Source organism: Amblyomma americanum, chromosome 9, assembly GCF_052857255.1.
Source record: "Amblyomma americanum isolate KBUSLIRL-KWMA chromosome 9, ASM5285725v1, whole genome shotgun sequence".
Classification (NCBI taxonomy): Eukaryota; Metazoa; Arthropoda; class Arachnida; order Ixodida; family Ixodidae; genus Amblyomma; species Amblyomma americanum.
In genome coordinates, this window is record NC_135505.1 from 69,636,525 (window position 1) to 69,654,914 (window position 18,390).

At 44.1% G+C, this 18,390-nt stretch overlaps 1 protein-coding gene and 1 pseudogene across 1 annotated transcript; one reads left to right on the forward strand and one right to left on the reverse strand.

Moving 5' to 3' along the window:
- Positions 1-8,550: 8,550 nt before the first annotated feature.
- Positions 8,551-17,931, reverse strand: LOC144105018 (uncharacterized). Its single transcript, XM_077638234.1, has 3 exons — positions 17,774-17,931; positions 15,826-16,164; positions 8,551-9,134 (listed from the first exon to the last, which is right to left on the reverse strand). Exons 1-3 carry the CDS (start codon positions 17,885-17,887, stop codon positions 8,631-8,633), a joined length of 957 nt encoding a protein of 318 aa, XP_077494360.1. The 5' UTR covers positions 17,888-17,931; the 3' UTR covers positions 8,551-8,630.
- On the forward strand, positions 10,890-12,324 carry LOC144105087 (uncharacterized; annotated as a pseudogene).
- Positions 17,932-18,390: the final 459 nt, after the last annotated feature.

Genomic DNA, 18,390 nt, shown 5'->3' on the forward strand with positions numbered 1-18,390 from the left:
TACACAAGTGATCAGTTTATACTCACAACCACTATTTATTTTTTGTATGTGGGCAACAACCATAACTAACCTGAATTGCTCACATAAAATAAAAAGCGTCTGTTGGTAATTTCGTTGGGGCTGATTGAGACGCTCACACTGGCGATAATTTTACTCTGCTTGATGGGACAAGTGTGCTTAGTTTAAACTTACAGTGTTAAAAAGATACAAACAACAATGCCGCAATAACAGCATGATGCAAGAGCACAATTAAACAAGTAAGCAAGCATTCGTGACTCGCATTTCTCACAACCTTCGAAAATTTCTCTTTTTAAGGAAGATAGCTTGAACAACAAACGCTGCCTGACTCTCTTTTAACTGTAATAAACAATCTTCACTAGAATTAAATTATTAGCGGCACTAGCATCTCTGAGTCAGAGGTTTTTTTTGAGGAGCAAGACCCAGGCTACACCCATTATTAACATTGAAAAACGCTACTCTTTGCTTTTTCCTGATCTGATTGTCCTCAGGGCCTTATATATAGACTTTGTTGTAAAAAAAAAAGCTTTTTCGGTACTGAATTTGCTCCTTACTTGCATTTGTACCTGGAATTGTACAAGAGAAAAATGGCCTTAACTTACTTATTTTACCTTGCTTCTCTCTGTAAAATTTATACTTTTGCATTATTCTGTAAAATGTGAACGTACATACTGAAAGAATAGAATGATGTCACCACAGTGTGCCATCAAAAGGGGATTTGAACGCAACAAAGTGAACTTGTGTCACTTTTTGCTTGAGCTCCCTCTTGCGGTTTGACAGATATAAAGTGAATTTGAATGACGTCGATGACGTTTAGAACACTATGTTTTATTGGCACAATCAGATATAATGTTCTCGCCTGCTGTGTTCTAAGTCGTGGCAGTTTGTCGTCACTTTTACATTATGAAAGAAGTATTTTGCTTTCTATACATCGCTTTTGCAATTTTCTGCCGACTCGAATATAGCTCGTTAGTTCGAGAACAAGCTTCACTGGCATAAGTATGTTTGTTATGAAAAAACAAAGGCTATACTGTGCGTGGCCATTCGAGTGTGAAGTTAACAGTCGCATGTGAATAGAGCGCCCCTCTGTAAGGCTATTGCATGCAAGTTCCGTTTCGTGGATTCGTGTGTATCACGAATGCATTGGTTAGGGATTAGAATGTAGGATTCAAAGCGTGTTGTTTTCCGTCTTCTTTATCTGTCGAAAACAGATGGCGGTGCTTCAGCCGGCTTACGCTCAAATGCGCGCAGAGGTGGAAATAAAAGAGCAAGATATATATATATATATATATATATATATATATATATATATATATATATATATATATATATATATATATATATATATATATATATACATATGGGGCGAATGAAAAGACTCTGCATCCTGCCATGAAGCCTATATGACCATTGAAAACGAAACAGAGTGCAGTAACCCCGCAATCCTCGCTACTGGTTTATCAATAACCTACGTTTTCCGTGCGGCGACACCGGCTTACAGCTTCAGTGAAAACATGCTTAACGCTGAGCTTTGATGAAAAATGCTGTGCAAATATTCATATCACAAGGTTATGCTTGACAAATACATGTCCGTGTTATGTTGAGAAGAGGAAGCTTTCATTCGGTGAATAAGATAAGGTCACATGTAGCAGCGCATGCTGAGCATATTCAGGAGGAGTGTTTTGAAGTGTTCACACAACACTAGACCGTTTGATAAAAACAGTGAAGATATTTTGTTTTCTTCAACCATGTTCCCCAAAGTAATATATGCAGGAAGGGCATTGCCCTTTCCTAGTGACGACACATTCACTCTTTTCCTCTTTTTATTCAACTCAATGTTTCTGTAAAGCTCTCTTATGAACAATTTTCTTCGTCTACAAGTATAACGATTATCACAACAGGCGCAGTTGTGCCAAGATCTGATAGTATTTTCGGCATCAAGTGTCATCGGTACGCTAGAGGCATTAAGCAGAGGAGACAAGAACAATAACTCTGTTAATTTGATTGTCAGTTTTTAAAGATCCAGAGCAGCTCAGGCTAAGCTGGACGCCTTTTTAAAGGGTTGCGGATAAATTCAGACTGCCTATTGTACTTCAATGTGCGTTGACATTGACAGCATACGAGCGTTTTTTGTATTTGGCCTTGGTAGAAATACAGCAGCCGCGGCCCCAATCTAATCTGCGGCGTTGTGATCACCAGACGAACGACAAAGCTCTGATCCACAGCAAGGGGCGGTAACACAATTAGGAAGTCTAAACGTTTGTGACGCGATAGCATTAGTGTCCTTTTTTAGTAAAATCTCGTCGTCTGTTGGGTGATGCCGCCGCCAACTGCCCACAGGTTTTCAGCCACTACACATCCACTTTGGCCTCCCCCCATCTCCGCCCTTAAGAATCGTTTTTCCTCTACCAAACAATTCACCATCACCCTCCAGAAGCCGGACCCACCACACTTGCAGTAACTTCTATCGCAAACACGCCTCCAGCCACGAGAAGCACACGCAGCACTTGAAGGAAAAACCCATGGCTAAATACGGTTCAAAATGCGACCTAGTAGCACCTAATACTGCTAACACAGATTTTAGACAGCGCGTAGTGTGATCGCGTGCGCCTTTGTTCTTTCTTGAAACCCGGACAGGACGATGTTTGCTTCAACTACGAAGTATCTATGAAAACCTCATCGACCTACCTTGCAACTCAGGCGACTTATGTTGAAAACGAAACAAGTAAAGCAGCAGTTCTGCCTGGCATAGTACAGCGCTGCTTTCTGTGAGAGCTTCGCGTTTGCTAGCAAAAACCTTGGAGAGCATCTTGTATTAAAGTACACCAGTCCACAACAGTCCTTCTTCTTTAGGAAAGCCAGATTATGCGGGTGGTGGTGGAAACTTTAGTACAAAAAAGAGCGCGCCCGAGACCCCGAAGACGAGCTACAGTTCATTTGACGTCCTCAGGTATGGATCTCACAGGACGATACCTCTGCTTTGGCTCATTCATTGAGGTTCTGGTGGACACCGAGATTTGAGCAGCCAAGTAGTGGTAGCGATCAGCGTGCTCGCCGAAATGGCGAATCCTAGTGTTTGCTTGGACCGGCTCGGAAGCAGTAGCATAGCACGCGCTCTCTAAACCCTTGAAAAATGGCACATGCCAGTTGTGTATACTCAGTGCTGTGATAGAGAAGCCAGCTGCTGCTTTTTACTAGGCTGAGGCATAGGTAATAACTGGTTAACGTCGATAAATGGTATTAATGGGGAAATGCTTTGATAATATGTTTTGACACTATTAGCCGATAAACATTGCATGTCTCGGTAGTCACAATTAACTAAAGCAATTTGAAGTAATTAGAAGTTTGACTTTAATAAAGAGAACTATAAAAATATTTCTGGAGAAGAAATGCAGCAAAGCAGGTGTTGTTGAGACTAAAAGCCCTAATTTTTTTATTTAAAGCCAACACAAATCAAGATTTATTTTATCAATAAAAACATTAGCGCCATGCATTGGTACCCAACAGCGGGATCATTTGGTAAATTATAGATAACGGAGAAAATCTTATATGTAAACAAAGAAACTATAGACCCGTATGGCGTTAAGACGCGAAGGAAGCTACATCGCCACGGCTATTTAGGGCATATAAATTAAAACACAAATATTTCCATAAGTATTGTGAATTGAAGAAAATATAGACGACTTGGAGCGCTGTATCAGCAAATTCTGGTTTGACAGCAAAATATTTCGATTATAACTAGCATTTAGACATAGAGCGTTTCGAAGTAATGGTTGGACAATGAGGCTTAAGGGTGACAGAAATACAATGTCGTCGCTCACAGCGCCTGTATTTTTTGCGAAGCCCTTCTGAATCGCCGTAACGGGCTCGCGAATAAATTCCAAGCGCCTTGCTTCTATTAAGTAAACAACACCTCTGCCGGCCAATACGAGCGATGACCGCGGTAAGCAGTAACGTCATCACTCATGATGGTTGCGTTGACACTGAGTTTTTGGCGACCCGTCACCCTCGATATATTTGCTGCTTGTTCAAATTTCCTCCGGGGTGAGTGAATACTTGTCGTGTTTGTGCGTGTTTTATTTCATCATAGATCTCGTTGATCTTTTCATTCCAGCAGGCAATAAAGTTTCTTTGGGAAAGACGATTCTGCCGCCGCGCTGCTTAATCCTACTTACTCCAAGTGGATCGTTTGTTTATCTGCACACGCTGCTCTTTCACGTGCACTTTGCGATGTCTCTGGACGTACGTTCTGCACTGTGCCGTCAGCTACGGTCAATGGACGTCTCCGTGAACGCGTGCGAGATGAGACGTCAGAAAAGTGGATCTTGAAATCGCGCCGCTAGGAAAACCTTCAACGTAAGCTAGAAAAATTAACTGCGAGATTGAGAACGAAAATAGAGCTCTGGTAGGTCAAATAAAGAGAAATATGAGGTTGTTGAACGCAATGACAAGAGTTTGGTGAAGTGTAATATTTTTAAAAAGTATTTCAGAAGACAAAAAGTTGCCAGGCGTGAGGTCATGAGGCGCAATAAAAGGTCGCGAAAAGAATAAAAGTCATTCGTCATCTCCGGAAGAGACATTGATGTAGGAAGGAGAGTGGGCATCGTATAAAGATCATATTATCGTAACCGCATAGATTCTCAATGAGCAAGTAGTGAGCCTGTAATGAGGTACGGAATTTGTCGCTGCTTTATTTACTGTAAGCAATGTAACCCTTAATTGTTAAGCGTGACTTTCCAGCTGCCGCTTAAAAACCGAACTTTCTACTGGACAGCGAAATCAGTGTCCTCTTCTCCTCTGAAAGCGCCTGAGCCTTCAGCGTCGAGTGCACCTGCACATAAGTTCTCAACCAAACACGCTGCACCTCTCCATGCATACTGTGTGCTGTCGTTTAAAAAGCCCACGTCGCTTCACTCGCCCCTCTTATAGGCCGCTCGGCTCGTTGAAATTTTCCTGTGAGAAAGGAAAAATCAGAAAAAGAAAAGTTGAAAATAAACATTTGCGGGTTTTTTCCATTCGCTTTGGCTCAGTCTGCCAGACTAAGAATTGGAGATAGTAGTAATAAGGAAATGGTGAGAAATGACTCTTCGGCATGTTTATTAACTGTGCATGGCCCCAATTACGACCGCTAATCGATTGAAAAAACCCAACGTGAAACAAGTATTGTTTTGCCTGATTAAGATAACAAAAAAACAGAGGTACCATCAGTTATTAATTCATTCATGGTCAAAAAATATCAAAGTAAAATATTCGCCCACAGATCTCAAACAGAACCGGTGGGAAATATATTTTCTGGTTGTGCAATTTCATCTCTTGAGGGACGTCGATTTTTTTTTTTAAAGGTACCTGGTCCACGCTTGCTGTCAAAGCAAAAAGCAGTTTAGAATAAACCGTCAATACGATCTGTCGTGCTTATCTCATGTTAAAGAAACCCTTTATGCTTGCTACAGCTTGGGACAATAACCAGACACCACAACGCTCGTTCGCAGTTCCCGACTACGCATTTTGCATCTTTGCACAAGGCGCACCGCAGGCGCGGCGATATCCTGTAAGCGGGTCTTGACCCTGCTCCAGTCGGAGCAAGGTTACTCGCAATATAAGGTGAACTTAAAGGCAGCGTTATAAAGCTCTATCAAAAGAGAAGGAACCGGGTAGGGAAGCAATCTGGTAAAGTGCTTACATTTAGACTAAAAAATCAGAAACTGTTATGCTTACATCAGAAGCAACCACCCCTGAAAATTTGCAAGACCGGTTCTTTGCCTGACCCCTGAAAGAGTCATTGACCGTTCCTATGAGAGGAATTGCGTAAGTAAGTCAATTATTTCGTGAAGCAACTGAGGGAGTAAAAATATATTCAACGTGCTTTAAAGCTATTTGGGAGCAAGGTGGAGTTTCCGGAGAGTAACGGTCGTGGGTGTTAAACCGCTCCTTTGAATCGTTGGAAATATGAAGGTGCTTCGGGACATCTCTCTCCTAAACCTGCCGGCGCAATTGTATACTACTTTTGAAAGTACTGAGGGTCCCCGCTTATCAACAGCGGCAAGAGTGCAAACATATTGCAGTGCGACTACAATATGTCGACTGCTAGGACATAAAAGTTTGTAAGGGACCAAAATTTTTGTAAGACACTGAATTCACCACTCTATAGGACTCTGATTCTTGCTTGCAGAGTTCCCAGACGGCTCTTATCCACCAGCGCCGTGGAATGGGCATTCAATCAAAGCCTTCACTTTTCGTAGGAGACAGTACTCTTCCAGCAAATGGGAATTGGTGTGCAATGCATCACATGCACTGGGAAATTAATTTTTGGACGACTCTTCACAGACTTCTCCTTCCCCTCTGCGAACTCTCTTCTTTTCAAATACCGGTTATATCTCAATTCAAGCACTATACATGCAGTGGTCTTTATAAAAAAAATACAATTACACCAATTACAAGAAATAAAGACGCATTTATTGCGTTATTTCTTCCAATTTTGTATGCCTTTACTGCTTGTTATCTTTATTGTTGAAACGACAAAAACGAGAAAGCAACACATATGTATCGCGCTTGTAGAAGGCTTGTTACTAGCAGGAGGCCATGGATGCGATCGCGAGCGCTTAGTCTTTGCCATGAACACTGGGATTCGCGCAGCAATAAATGATAAAGGCAATGCATATGAACGGAAATGTGAACACATCGCCGCTTCGTACGCCGCTTCGTAACGCACCTGAACTCGAGACTTTTAATCCTCAAAGACAGAAATGTTAGCAGTCTTCTTTCAGCAATGCTCAAGCAATCTTCAATCAGAATGTGGTTCTTACTGGAAAAAAGAAAGCAAAGAAGAAAATCACCATAGCATAAACTCGTATCTCGTTGTGACGTTTACTGCTCAATATTTTGCCAGCTCAGCATGACTACGTATTTCCTCCAAGCTTGCTCGAGCAGTTGTGCAGGTTTCCCCCGCATATGTAGCCTAATTTGTGATCTGAGCCCGCGATATGCAATTTTTATCACCTAAGCTTAAGTATCTGCTGACCAGGATCCCAAATATAGAATGTGCCTACGTGTTTCAGAAAGGTGGCCTACAGCGTTAACCACAGCTGCCCCATGTTATTTTTTCTATTTACAATATGTGTCTCCGGAGCGTAACGGTTAATAGCCTGTGTTGAAGCTCTAACTTAAAACGCTCTCCTAGCGAAATGAGGCCGGTAAGTCATACGTAAACAGCGCGGCGGTCTATTGGACACACCAGAAAATAAACTGTCGACAAGACAGCCAAAAAGTGTCAACAGATCAACGTGCAGTAGGCGCCACTAAGAAAATTTTGATTTCTTTCCGTCGCAAAGGGTGCTTGTCTTAAGATAAATGTTAAATATGCATGCAGCTTTGTGGCGCCTTTGAAACTGACTTTTCCGTATCGTATACTTTTTTAATGAGTGCAGTGATACCTCTGGAAAGAAAACGGCAGGCTAAAATTCAAAAAATAATGCCGTATAGAAAATAATTCGAGGCCATTTTTTTTTCAGATCTAAAAGATACACACTAAAAGTGTTTAAGAGAACGAAAGTAACACAGTTAATACCATTGCTTGCAGTACGTAAAGCTCAGCAGCAAGTATTATCAACCGTACGACTGTCAGAGTGTTGACAGCGCCGTATCACCAATTTTACAGTTGAGACAGATTAAATCATTCCTCTAAGATAGCAACACGGGAATACATTGCCTTTGTAGTTTTTATTACTACAGTCAACAAGTCACGAATCAATTATTTATGCTTGAAATTCATCGGTTGTAGTGCTGTCTCAGAGACGACTCATTTAGGTACACCTTTATATAAAGCTTTATAACTCATCATTGGTGTCGAGAACACCCTAGACATTGCAATCAGCAGAGAAAATCGAGATACAAGAATAAACACATTACATTCTGCTGTCTGAGACGTCTCCGGTGGGAGAAGAAGGTCCATATGAAGCGCTGATTCCCCTTAAATACAAGACTGGTATTCATTCATCCGCCATGAGGAGAACCTCAATGACATTCCACTTCAGTATAAGACTATTGTACAAGCAGCCCTATGCTCATCGGCTAGCAACGTCTTCAATTTAGCACTTCTTATTAGAGGCTACTGTCTTGTGCAAAAACCTTCATGTGAGCCGTGGCTTCTTAAGCGCACATGTGCAGTTAGCTAGCAAACAAAAGATCTTACTAAAAGCCAGTATTGTAAATAGGCGTAGGCAGTGTATTTGATTGCAGTGTTGGCTTTCTTGACTTTTTACGCACCTGATAATGCAATTCCAATGGTGCCCAGTCATCCACTGGACAAATCAACGCTCATGTTTCATGCCACCTGCCTGTGCGATTTCTTAAATTATGCGCAGAAAGACATCCACTGAAAGATATCGAAGGAAGACAACAACCAGAGCATCCGTCGCTAGTGGTCGACTTTTCAATCCTTTAACTGTGATGACGTGCACAAGTTCAATTACCAGCCCACATTTTCTTTCTTTATTACCACACAACTAAGTTTATAAAACAGTGGAACGCTAGCATTGTATTAAATAAAACAAAATTCGAGTGCGGTTGAAATTTCTGAAAAAAGCAAATTATTCTAAGGCGCCGGATGCGGTATATCAGAGGAACTGAGCACTCCTTATGATCTCGTACTCTCGCTTGTACTTTTCGAGGTACGAGCGCATGTTGTACGCCAGCGACGCCGATATTGTCAAAACAAAGATAACGAGCAGCAAGACAAATCTCAGTCGACGTCTCTTGAGCGTGACAGTAGTCATCGGCACGGAAGTTGAACCACTGTTCGAAGCCAACTGCGGACCCGAAAACCTCTCGTTGGTCGTCCTGTTTTCTAAGAGAACGGCGAACGGTCCGTCGCGTGGCGCCATCAACAGTCCGGGCACGACGAGGAGCAACGGAGGCTGCCGCGATGTCGTCGTGGATGTTGTCGTCAGCTCGGCCAAGGTGTCACTAGTGCCGTTGCCGCTTTCGTTCTGCATCGGCGAGCACCGACAGAGCATAGGAGCCCGGGGAGGGGGTTCGCGCAGATGCCGGGCGCCATGGGCGTTGAGAATGTCCAGGAAGCGGCGCAGATGCGGAGACTCACTTGAGCTTGTAATCGGCGCCTGCATCGAAAAAGCGAGGCAAGACGAAAAAAAAAGACAATTGCTTCACGAAAACAGGTTGGTCCATGAAGTCACGAGGTGCGCACATCGGAAGCTATGCATAAACATTCACGTAATGTACAACATTGCGTTTTACTGTGTACGGTGGCTCACTGTTCCGTTGAGCCCTTCAGTGTTTCTCTGTTCTATGCCCGGTTCGTCACGCAGTATTCATGGAATACGACGTTATACTATTCAAAGGTGTCTCAATCACTCGCACCAGGAGTACATCGATGCAGGGGACGTGAATTAGGCCTAGCTCGAGAACTCATAGACCCATTCCAGAAAACCAAGCATAAGACAGGAACCAGCACAAGGAACAAAAGATACAAGCGCTACAGAACGCCAAAGCTTTTGTCGTGTGTTTCTTCGCTTGTCCTTCCTGGCGGACCGGGCGGGAGAAGTTGCAGTCTCTTCGAGCCCTGGAATGGAGGCTCCACCGAAACGTCGCAGACAGCTCCTCAATTTTTTCACTGATTTTTCATTCATTTACCTCGGTGCTTAAAACTGCAACCCTGAAGTCTATCCTAATGCGGTTCAGATTGGCCGGGAAGTGAGCGCAATTATGGGACCTGGAACTACCCCTGCAGATTCTTCGCTCCTATAGGCACCCTGCAGATGTAACTCCGGCGCCGACGCGGGCGCCTCTAGCGGCGGCCCGAGCGTCCCTTGGGGGCCGCAGCGAGCAAGCGCGCCGACCGAGTAGCATCGCCGCCGCTGTTTCGTCGGGAAGCCTTGCTTTTTGCGCTTGCGATTACATGGGTCCGCGTCCCAACAAGAAAAATTGCTGTGTTGTAGGGTGTAACAGCAAGTACAGCAACTCACCAGGCGTCAAGTTTTTCTCCTTACCATCGAGACCCTGGGAGAGAGAACGGCGCCAGCGTTGGATACAGCTAGTTCGTTGTCAGAAGTAAGATCCCGGTTCTTATTAATCTCACTGACAATATACTCAAGAAATCGGCGCTCAGAGGTGTTTTTATATATCGTTTTGAAACAACTGCATAAAGAAAGAAGCTCAGGTTGCTATCGTCGTGTCGTGAACGAGCTCTAACGTAAATATAGAGTGCGATATTCACGTCTCTCCTAGCATCGTTTACACGAAACCGCGGCGCTCTCACAGGGACGCTAGCATCGCGAACTATGTGCGTGTTTCCACGCCACTGCGCTTGTGACGTCTTAAAGTGTTTATCTTTAAAATGCTGTTGATCATGTTTTGTCGTGAATTCCTAACCTCACTAAACGTTTGAAGAGGTCGTGTTAAACGCTTCGGCGGCAGCCTTTGCATGTTACTCGGGTTCTTAGAGTACTTTTTTGTAGGTTATATTATGAGCTCTAGAAACTGCGTTTATTGCTTTTTAGGCACTCTCAGCGTGCTGCTGTGCTAGCATGAACTCCTTTATTGCGCCTTTCTACCCAGTATATTTTTTTATTTGTACTGCGCAGTGAAGCTGGGACGGGTTGGCTTCCATCGAAAAACTCAAGGATATGCAGTAAGCATTTTGTCGGCAATGTCAAGGCCAACGAAGTAGGTCATCCTTCATATCATCCAAGCATCTTCCCGTCTGTTTACAAGAGGAAACAAACCCCTGGCTCAAGCAGACGATTTGAAAGGTAACGTGTGCTCCTCTAAACCGTAGAGTGTTAAATGCCTTCCAGTTAAAGGCAGGCTGCGGATCGTCATTGTGATTTTTATTGTCGCATGCTGTTTGTAGGCAAATGGAAAAGGAAAAGAAGAAAGCTGCAGGAAGGTATCAGGATCCTGCCCCGCACCTGGATTCACCTGTCCTTGCCATTGATTACTCCGCAGAACAAGCTAATGAAATTGCACCTATGGAATGTAGCCTAAGTGATGTAAGATGTTTCTTTTGCTCGAGTGATGAATTATACGTCTTGGACATCCACACTAATGAAAATGTGGTGTTTCTCGGTATTTCTGTAATGCAGGCATCTGCAATGACAGAAGATCAACCAGAGTGCTTTACTGGAGAGCTTATCTTTCTCTCAGTGACTTCTAATTGCACTGCAAGCTGCTTTGTATCCAACAAGACATCATCTACAGTGGAGCGAGGAACTGTGTGTGATACCGATTTTTGTGGCAAGGCCATTAGCCCAGTGCATAAGCAGCCCTACTTCGGTGGGTTTAAAACACTGTGTAACGATGATTCTGCACTGCAGTCATTAACGGCAGTGTCTTCAAATTTTTGCCCTTCTGCTTAGCGTTCTTCCTGCCTCAACACAACGGGTGAATGAACTTTCCCTTGAAGACAAACTCCTTTTGTTTTTGATCAAGTTAAAACATGGCCTTCAATTTTCCTTTCTAGCAACATTATTTTCCATTCACAGCACGACAGCTTCCCGAATTTTGAAATCAGTTCTTGCAAACCTGAAATCAGCTTCAAAGACCTGGATATACTGGCCGTCATGGTTAGCTGTACAAAGAACAATGCCAGCTAGCTTTCGTGAGCACTACCCCATGTGTAGAGTTATTATTGACTGCACAGAACTTGAAACAGAAATGCCACCGGGCATTGAGAAGCGTAACCTGTGGTTTTCTAACTACAAGGGACGATATACACAGAAATATCTAATTGGCATAGCTCCTAACGGGTTGGTAACATTCATTTCTGAGGGCTTTGGAGGCAGGACCACAGATGCAGTAATCACCACTCAGGGCAAATTATTGTCTCTTCTGGAACCCGGTGACGTTATATTGGCTGACAAGGGCTTTCCAGGCATTAGGACTGGGGTTGGCGCACAGCAAGCAACTTTGGTAATGCCACCCTTTGCAACAAGTCCTCAGTTTACCGAGTCAGAGGTGAATGCTACTTATGAAACAGCATCGGTACGCATCCATGTAGAGAGCGTGATACAACGGCTGAAGATATTTCAAATTTTAACTAACAGGATTCCTCGTGAATTGGCTGGATATGTTGACGACATCCTTCACGTGGTTGCTGTTATTACTAATGTTAAGCCTGGAATCTTCGCAAAGAATGACTGCAGTGACTGATGCGTTGAACCAATATTGAAGTGACCTAACACATATTCAGGAAAACAAAAGTTAGGACGACCTATTACACAATTTTACCATCATGGCAAGTCCCTGAGCTTTGAAACGCCATCCTTCATTAATTGAAATAATGTAACGGTATCCCAGCCTGCTCTGCTTCAGAAACAATCAAAGCTATTTTTTCTGTCCCAGCAGTGAGTGCATATTCGTTACCTTCCATGCACAGCAAAAGCCAATCTGTTCTTTCCTGTTTTTTTTTCATTACTGCGCTGTCGGTGTGTTTTGTGATCAATGCATTATCTCTCTATTTTTCTCGTTTTCTTTCTTTTTCCAAAGTAGAACTCTTATGTTATGTGTTTGCTGTTGCAATGAGCAAAACTGCTGTACCGTTGCTTGTGTTGTGACACCTGTGTGGTGCTAGGGGCCTAGAAAGAAGATTTATGTCTTCTTTTTTGCCCGGCACCGTGGCAATGCTGCGCTGTATTGTCAAAAGCTGCAATGAACTCAAACTGTTAGCTTCAGCTTGCTGGAAAGGCTGGAAGACAGACAGTAAACACAACACAGTATTGCGCTTGATTTGAACTGTTTATTGCACTGACAAGCTATTACAGTATAGAATTTCGTACTACACATGCAACTGACTAAAATGACTGCAGTGAAGCCATTGTAAATAGTATAAATAAAATGTACTGCATCCACATGTAATAAACGATTGCTCAGCCTTATTGCAAGTGAAAGTGCTGCTTAGTGGGGAATATTACATTTTTCTGCTTTCGGATATTGCCTTCAAAAAATGTTGAAAATAAAACTGACGCAGCTTTGGGACTGCCGAAGACAGGAACCTATTGTCCCTTACAACAGGAATCGTGAGGGAGTCCAGACTTGAATATACATAGAAGTAGCACTTTTCCAGGCCAAGAACATGCAAGCTAACTTGTATCTGTGTGTAATATGGGTGACTGCATCTTAAATTCAAGCCTTTGTCGCCACACAGGTACTTTAGCAAGGGCCTCTCTGTCAACTTCTGGTTTCTCCTGGTGTAGGGACATTTTATTTCCAGCAGAACTGTTTCACCGTCTTGATCCCTGAAATCACATTTTGTTCAGTGAACGACAAAACATGTTTATGCACCTGCTTACTGGAAAATCAAGTCCGGAGAGCACGCCAACCACGGATCGTCTGAGCATGCCACAAGACCAAATTGAGAGACCCTTGTACCATGTTCAGCCTCAAATTTTTTCCTCGCTTCTGGCTCCTTTGCCAAACCATATTCTAACGCAGGCCCAGTGAACTGTGTTTCTGAGACAATGCGTTGAGCACGGTCATAGAGGAGCTCTTCACTGCAGGTCAGTACCCTGTGTGCCTGCAGAAGAAAATAACGCTGTTTTAGCACTGGCACATGCACATGAACACCAAAAGATGTTCTGTGCTGCGCAAAAGAAAAGAAGCACTACTGATATACCTTTGTGGCTGTGATTCTCCAGAATCTTTCATCGCTCCAAAGGCGTCTGTCTGTCTTTGTTCTGGAGCATAACTCTTTCATGTCCTTTGCATCCAGCATCACGCGCTGGTGATATATTCCTTGCTCAACGCCTAAGAGCCTGCATGATTTAGATAAAGAGTATCATGATACAAGATCATTAAATGTTAATTTGGTCTTTGAAAAATTGTTTCCTTAATTCCTAATTAATGACATGCTGAATAAAGAATATAAATTACTCAAACCTCTCGGGAAAGGTAAGTCGTTTGAAAATCATTCTGCCTCCGCTTTCTTGTAATCGATAACAGTGGAAGCATTCTCCTTTTCTGGGCCATCCAAAAAGTTCTAGTTCCTTTTCAGAGCATTCGGAAGCCGCTGGGGCGACTTCGTCGTTGGGTAGTGCCTCTGCGCGAAGCATGTCAGTCAACGGACATTTGATGTCTGCGAAAAATCTTGTCACATGGCCGACATCAATGTTTTTCGCACGCACTGAAAAGTAAAATAAGATTACATTAATGTACATTCGCAAATATCATCAAGGGATCTTGCTTTCGGAATGAGTGGGGTGATTGCATTTGAGAGCGTGACCAAAAAAAGTTACCCTTTTCCTTTCTCAGCCCATGAACTTTGGACAGTTTCGGGTAAGTTTTGCGCGATGACGGAAGGCCCCAGGCTCGTGGTTGGCTCGTGCAGGAGCTACATTTGTACTGTTTAATGTAGAGTGCAACGGCCGCCGTGTGCTTACATTTTCCCGCCACGCCAGCGCGGCAGTCACAGCTAGCTCTGCGGATTCTTCGGCTTCCGTCGATCTAAAGCACCAGTACAGCGATAAAAAATTGTAAGTCGGCATCTGGAATCTCACATTTGTTTAGAGCACTTGTACAGTGCTTTCGAAGAAACTAAACTTACCTCAAGCGTCACGCGGTTTGTCGCTGCGTTTATTCTTGTCTGCGGTATGCATTTTCCCACGATTTCGGAGCCAGCAGCAAGCACAGCTTCACTGACGTCGTAGACGTGGCCCGCTTGCAGTAGTAGTTGACCCTTTTTTAGGTTTCCACCACGAGAAAAAGCGTCAACGTCTTGAAGTTCAAGGAAACCCGTCGATAAAACAAGGGGCACGCCGTTTACCACCATACCACTGCACCGCGTGAGGCGCGTCGTCTGCTGCAGCTATCCCCCGGCGAACGCAAAGCGGCTATGCGGTGGCACTTCACGACAACCGAAGGTGGTGGCGCCTGGCGGATGCAGGGTGCCTATAAAGAGTAAGGGTGTTGAGAGGCTGTTTGGTTTTGAATTTTTTTTAGCGCAGGAGTAGCTTTCTTACCTCGGTTTTCTTTCAAGGAAGAAATACCTTGTATATTTTCTGCAGAAGTTTATGTCAGCTCTGGAATAATCGCGACGAAGTGCGTGTAGTGCGTAATACTTAAGGCTATTTTTGATAGCATATTCTTGAAACCTAGATAGCTCAACGTCCTCTTTACATCAGCCTAGTTTTGAGCATTTTTTGCGTTAGTTACTGTTTCTTGGCAGTGGATATGTACTGTCGAGCAGTTCCTTTGTAATTTTCCAGATGACTGAGCATGGCATGAGCTGAATGTTGCACTTCGTTGGCGCACATGCTGAACGAGTTGATGATGATGATGGATTTTTATGGCGCGAATGCATCGATGACCAAAGATCGCCATGAAACACGGTGTTTTCGACTGCTCAAGGTGGGGCCAAAGGGGTTTTTCCGAAGAATTTCGCCCCTTACAAGCCGAGCACCATGCAGGGGAAAGCTTATACCCATTGTATCACCGGTGGGTATACGGCGGAACTGGAGATCGAACCCAGCAGCTCCCGCATGCGAGGCGGATGCTCAACCACTTGGCCACCGATGAGGTTACGCACACGCTGAAGAAGCGACATTCGAAGAGCATAGAAAAATAACCCCGGAAATCTGTTCCCAATGCGGTTCTGCGCTTTCGGAAAATACGGCAAATCTGCGGTGGAGGGTACACAAGAACGGTAACGTTTTTTTTAGTCAACAGTTATGTGTACAGTAATCCCATGTATTTTTCGTGCTAACCTAATATACAAACCTGTGAAAGCATAAATAGAAATGATGTACTGCTAAGCCATTGAATTTTGCCGGCGGTTCAATGGGGCAGCGATAGACGTACATTCGTGGTCTGTCGTGTTGTGGGTTGGCGGTAGGGCGCAAAGACTTCCACGGCGGATGTCACTCTAGTGCTGCTCCGGCGACGCTGGACGAGGGCCGGTCGTGCAAGAAGAGTGTCTGCCATCTGTTTCCGCCAGGCGGCACTCAAGCGGTCGCCGTTCTGCAAGCCATCGTCAAACTTGAGAGGCGTCTCGCCACCGTAGTAGAAATCTTCGTAATTGTCCGCAGCGACGCCCAGTTGACCGGCCAGGTCTTCGTCCTCACCGACGAGGAAAGACCGGACACGTCCCGACAGCATCTGCTTCCAGAGCTCGTGTCGTTGGTCGGGCTTCGGAGATTCCTGCAGCGCCGCATGTTTGCACTAGGGACCAGATTGCTGCATGCCTTCCTACACACTTTCCCGGCCACTTTACTGCATAGCTATGTTCCTCGTTGCAAATTAGGAAAATCTGCGAACGTGTATCGCAAAATAGAAGTCTACTAGGCACAACAAATATCTTGGCTTAAAATCTAAATTGAACACAAGCAGTTTGTTGCTTTGTTCAATTGTTTTTTTGTAAATATTCATAATGTTGCTGTCGCTGAAGCACGACGCTCTGAGCTGTCGTACTATTGATCGAATGTCAGGGTAACTTAATTAGGACTGATAATAGCTTAGTTTAGTTAGTTTATGGGGGTTTAACGTCCCAAAGCGATGCAGGCTATGAGAGACGCCGTAGTGAAGGGGGCCGGTAAATTCGACCACCTGGGGTTCTTTAATGTGCACTGACATCACACAGTACACGGGCATCTGAAATTTTGCCTCCATCGAAATTCGACCGTCGCGGCTGGGATCGAACACACGTCTTTCGGGTCAGCAGCCGAGCGCCATAACCACTGAGCCACCGCGACGGCCAGGCCTGATAATAAGAATAGCAGCACTTGTAAAATAAATAATTATATAAACTTGAAGGTGAGAACTGTCATGTTCTGCGGTGAATAGAATTATAGTAGTGGCAGTCAGTGCTGGAAAATATCGATGAAAATATGCTCGCTTATGAACCGTTAACCATCAAAATATACAATTCACAGTATAGGTCACAACTAGTGCTCATCCAGCGGATAAAATGGTGAAACATCCGGGCACGGAAAGCCAGATCTGGTGGGTTGCCGCAGAGAATGGATTGCGATCATGAACGCCAAGTGGGCAAAATGAGCTTTCCTAGTAGGCTTGCCTAGAGCGCTTCTAGGTGTAACTCGCATAGCATAAGTACTTCCCGTGAAGACTTAAAATTTTGTGGCTAAAACATTATATCAGTAGACATCATAACGATGGCAACGTCACGCGGTCGCGGTTACTATATCAGGATTTAAAAGGTCAGTGCCGAAGTTGAAACCCTCCATCTGATCCAAAACAATGTGATCAACGCTTTCGTAAACGCTATGAACCGATCTCTCCTTGGGTATTCCGTTTTTTAGTGCAACAAAAATGAGCCAAAGCAAACATTTAATTCCTCGCACCTCTTTGTATTGGTCACATGGAACCACTTAAACCGACTGTGAGTTAGCAAACTCCATGACTAGATGGTAGTGTGAACTGTCCTTGAGAATGAAAACCGTCTTTTGGTTGTGCCATACTTAAACCACAGCAAATGCATAACGTCATTACTAGGCGACGATGACAATTCAGTTTCTTGTAGTGCACCAAATGCATTTTTGCACTAAGAATACTAATACCTGGCTGTCCAACGTCAATGAACGAGATAACGTCGTTGTGTCTTAATTCAAATTTGTTTTATTGTCGCATCCGAAATTTAGACACATTCGCAAAATATGGGTGGGAGTTAGGACACGCGAACATACCTATGTCTGATTATAATAGCCGGATTGATCATTTGTTTGACTGAATAGGTGGAAAACGGCTTAGCGGAGAAGCGTGGAATGAAAAACAAGCCGTGGACCAAACTGACCTGGGCGAGCTGGGCAAGGAGTCCACTGAGGTAGTTTTGCCAGCGGCGAGCATGGCCACTGGTTTCCTGGCCGCTGCACACCAGGGCCAACGTGAAGACCAGCAGGGATCGCATGCCACAAGCTGCAGCCCGTATCCGCTGCACGTCGTGATTTCCAGAGGCAGCTGCGGGAAAAGAGGGGCGAAATGGCAGTTGGTTGGTTGATTGGCCTCAAATAAAGATGGCAAATACTCACTACGGGGGAGTGGCCAAGACACAGGCGGTTGGCTGCGGGACACAGGAGCGTTTTAAGGAAAAAGAAGTAGTAATAGTATATTGGCTAACCGCCTGCGCCCAACCGCTTCGTTCTTCTTCTTCTACTTCCTAATAAGCAGCCTGCGGCTATGCTCAGCTGCTTCTTTCTTTTGCAAGCTAGGGTTAAAATTACGGACACTGGTGTTCTTAGTTGCTAAATACAGGAGTATAATAAGGAGTATAATAATACAGGAGTATAAGTAAGATATAAAAGTAATTATCAGACAGTGATGACCAGGTAATCGATTGGCAGCACAGCCATGTATAAAGTATGGTGACGCACGGTGTAGGGATTGAGGAAATGTGGCTAGTCCGCTTATGAT